At 35.3% G+C, this 2,987-nt stretch overlaps 1 protein-coding gene across 1 annotated transcript; it reads left to right on the top strand.

The window, feature by feature from the left end:
* The first annotated feature begins 404 nt into the window (after positions 1-404).
* On the top strand, positions 405-1,120 carry LOC100020342 (60S ribosomal protein L10a-like). Its single transcript, XM_056803843.1, has one exon. The coding sequence runs from the start codon at positions 424-426 to the stop codon at positions 1,075-1,077; it is 654 nt and encodes a 217-aa protein (XP_056659821.1). The 5' UTR covers positions 405-423; the 3' UTR covers positions 1,078-1,120.
* Positions 1,121-2,987: the final 1,867 nt, after the last annotated feature.

Below are 2,987 nucleotides of genomic sequence, written 5' to 3' on the forward strand. Positions count from 1 at the left end.
AAAAGCTGACTCCTTTCCTGGATATTTTCTGATGAAACTAGCCCCAGGAGAGACTAGCCTCTTGAGAGAATTTCCCCCCAGGCTTTGGCAAAGCCAGTTAAGAACCAACTCTCCCTGCCCTGGTTAGGCTAATATCTTACCCTATCCTCTTTCTGATTGTCTTACTTTACTCTTTCTACATTTTGTCAATTAATTGTAAATAAATATCTGAATAAATTAAATTACTGGCAACCACGCTCTTAAATAATTCAGTCCAACCCTTTTACAAATAACCCTTCCCCCACCCCCCTTACAATACCTACATGAACTTATACAGGGTAAAGTAAACAAAGCTCAGAAAACAATATGCCCAATGATTATACAATGCAAATGGAGTCACAATAAAATAATAATTATCCTCGGCTCGTTACACAGTGAGCAACCATGAGCAGCAAAGCCTCTTGTGATGCTCTCTATGAAACTGTGCGAGAGGTCCTACATGGGACCCAGCGCAAAAGGAGAAAGTTTTTTGAAACTGTGGAGCTGCAGATCAGTCTGAAGAACTATGATCCCCAAAAGGACAAACGTTTCTCTGGCACTGTCAGGCTCAAATCCACACCCCATCCTAAATTTTCTGTGTGTGTCCTGGGAGACCAGCAGCATTGTGATGAGGCCAAGGCTGTAGAAATCCCCCACATGTATATTGAGGCCCTGAAGAAGTTAAACAAGAACAAGAAATTGGTCAAGAAACTAGCTAAAAAGTATTATGCCTTTTTGGCTTCTGAGTCCTTGATCAAGCAAATCCCTCAAATCCTGGGTCCTGGTCTGAACAAAGCTGTCAAGTTTCCACCTCTGCTCACTCACAATGAGAATATGGTGACTAAGATCGATGAGGTTAAGTCTACTATCAAGTTCCAGATGAAGAAGGTGCTTTGTTTGGCAGTGGCTATTGGCCACATGAAGATGACCGATGATGAGCTTGTCTACAACATCCATCTGGCTGTCAATTTCCTGGTGTCTCTGCTAAAGAAGAACTGGCAGAATGTGAGAGCACTGTATATCAAGAGCACCATGGGCAAGCCTCAGCATTTGTACTAAATCTACATGGTGCCAATAAATGGCGGAAGCTGCTAATGAATGTTTTGTGTTGGGAGATTACTAGGAATGACAGACCACAAGGGTTACAAGTCAAGATGGGAATGGTAGTCAAAGAAATTCTCCATTCCAAGCATCACTGAAGAAAGGGAAGGACCTAGTGAGCCCCCCTTCCTATTGTTGAAATATTTTGTCCTTTCCTGGTAGGATGGAGGAATTGCCCTGGGTTATACATGTATCATTGTTCAAAACCAATTTCCATGTTCATATTTGCAGTAGAGCGATCTTTTAGTATCAAAACCCTGATCATATCTATTGAACCATGTGATAGATCATGTTTTACTTCTGCATCTCTGCTCCCACAGTTCTGGAATCATTTACTCTATAACTAAAGTTTTAAGAGTATTACAAAAATGAATAGTTTGGAAATGGGAAGTGATGATATATGTATAATACAAAGAAATTATTTGTCAACTCTGGAAGAGGGGAGGGATTCAAGAATCCTGTAACCATGGGAAATGATGTAAAAATAAAACTTGACACAAAAGTTGAAAAAAATAAAACAAAAATTAGATGTTGCAAAATTGCAAATATCTGATGTGAAACAAGGTCCACACTCTACCCTTTTGTAGAAATTTACAAATGTTTTACATTGCATTTATCTTTAGATTTTATCAATGTATTGATGTATGAATGATCAGGCATGCTATTTTATTCTCTTTTTAAAAAATTTTCATCCTTTAAAAATATTTTTCATTATTTGAGATGTCTCTTTGGGAGAGTTTAATTAAGAATACTAGAATAACTTAAGATAGCATTTGTGTCATCTATCTTAATGTTTTTCCATAGGCTCTTCTCCATGTCTGAAATGTACTTTCTCCTCATTCTTTCTTCTCAGAATTCTAAGTTTCCTTTAATCTCCACCTAATACAATCTACTATATGAATTTTTCTCTAACTTTATTAGTTTCTCAGTAAGGCTTTGCATTTACTTTATATATTGTATTATTAAATTACTCCATACAAAGATGTAGTCATAAAGAGAATATGAATTCCTTGAGGCCAAGAACTACTTCCCTTTGTCTCTCTATAATCACCTCCAAGCACTGGAATATATTAAGTATTAAATAAATGCTTTTTGAATCATGAGCAATAGTTATAATAAATATGTGCATATTGATAGATAGATTTGCGTATAGGCATTTCCATTGCTAATCACATAATTATCTAATCTATACCTATTCAATAATTTTAAGTTTTGAAAAGACTAAAAATGAAGAGAGATAAAGGAAAATGTTAACTCTAAATGAGACAGACATCTTTTAAAAAAGCACACTCAAACTAAAATATAAATGCTTAGTTAAAATTCCAGTGCAGAACAGAGCCTGAATCTAATCAATTATGGGAATTATCAAATTAAAGCCCATATCCATATAATTTTAGAATGATGTAGCTGAAATAAGAACAGAGAATAGTAATTTCCAGTTAACACAGAAGCAATTATAAAAATCCATTTCAAAATTACTTTAAGTATCCCCCATGTTAATTCTGCTTAGAACATTATAGGCAGATGTGAAAAACTGTGACTTGCTTCCTACCCAGCATGCCATGGTCTTCTATTCATCTTTGGTCTACATGTAAGTCGTATAGTAAATGAACAGTGGGAGTAAAATGTCCATTACACAGGAAGATGAATGCCATTAAAATATAACTTCAGTCTTCATTTATCTATTTTCCTCTATGAGGTGCACTTTTATGTATATCTGTCAATCATATCTTCAATTTTAAGTTGTTCTTCTTGGCTTATTTTATATAGGAAGTAGGGCATGATTAAAACAATAGATGTTTTGTTAAGTTCTTTATTTCTTGGACAAGTAAATTCTGGTTGCCTTCTCTGTAAAAAGATATTATTTT

Source organism: Monodelphis domestica, chromosome 6 (genome assembly GCF_027887165.1).
Source record: "Monodelphis domestica isolate mMonDom1 chromosome 6, mMonDom1.pri, whole genome shotgun sequence".
In the NCBI taxonomy this organism is placed as follows: domain Eukaryota; kingdom Metazoa; phylum Chordata; class Mammalia; order Didelphimorphia; family Didelphidae; genus Monodelphis; species Monodelphis domestica.

Excerpts from the sequence above, each read along its gene's own strand:
- LOC100020342 (XM_056803843.1), top strand. The coding sequence starts at position 424 with ATGAGCAGCAAAGCCTCTTGTGATGCTCTCTATGAAACTGTGCGAGAG.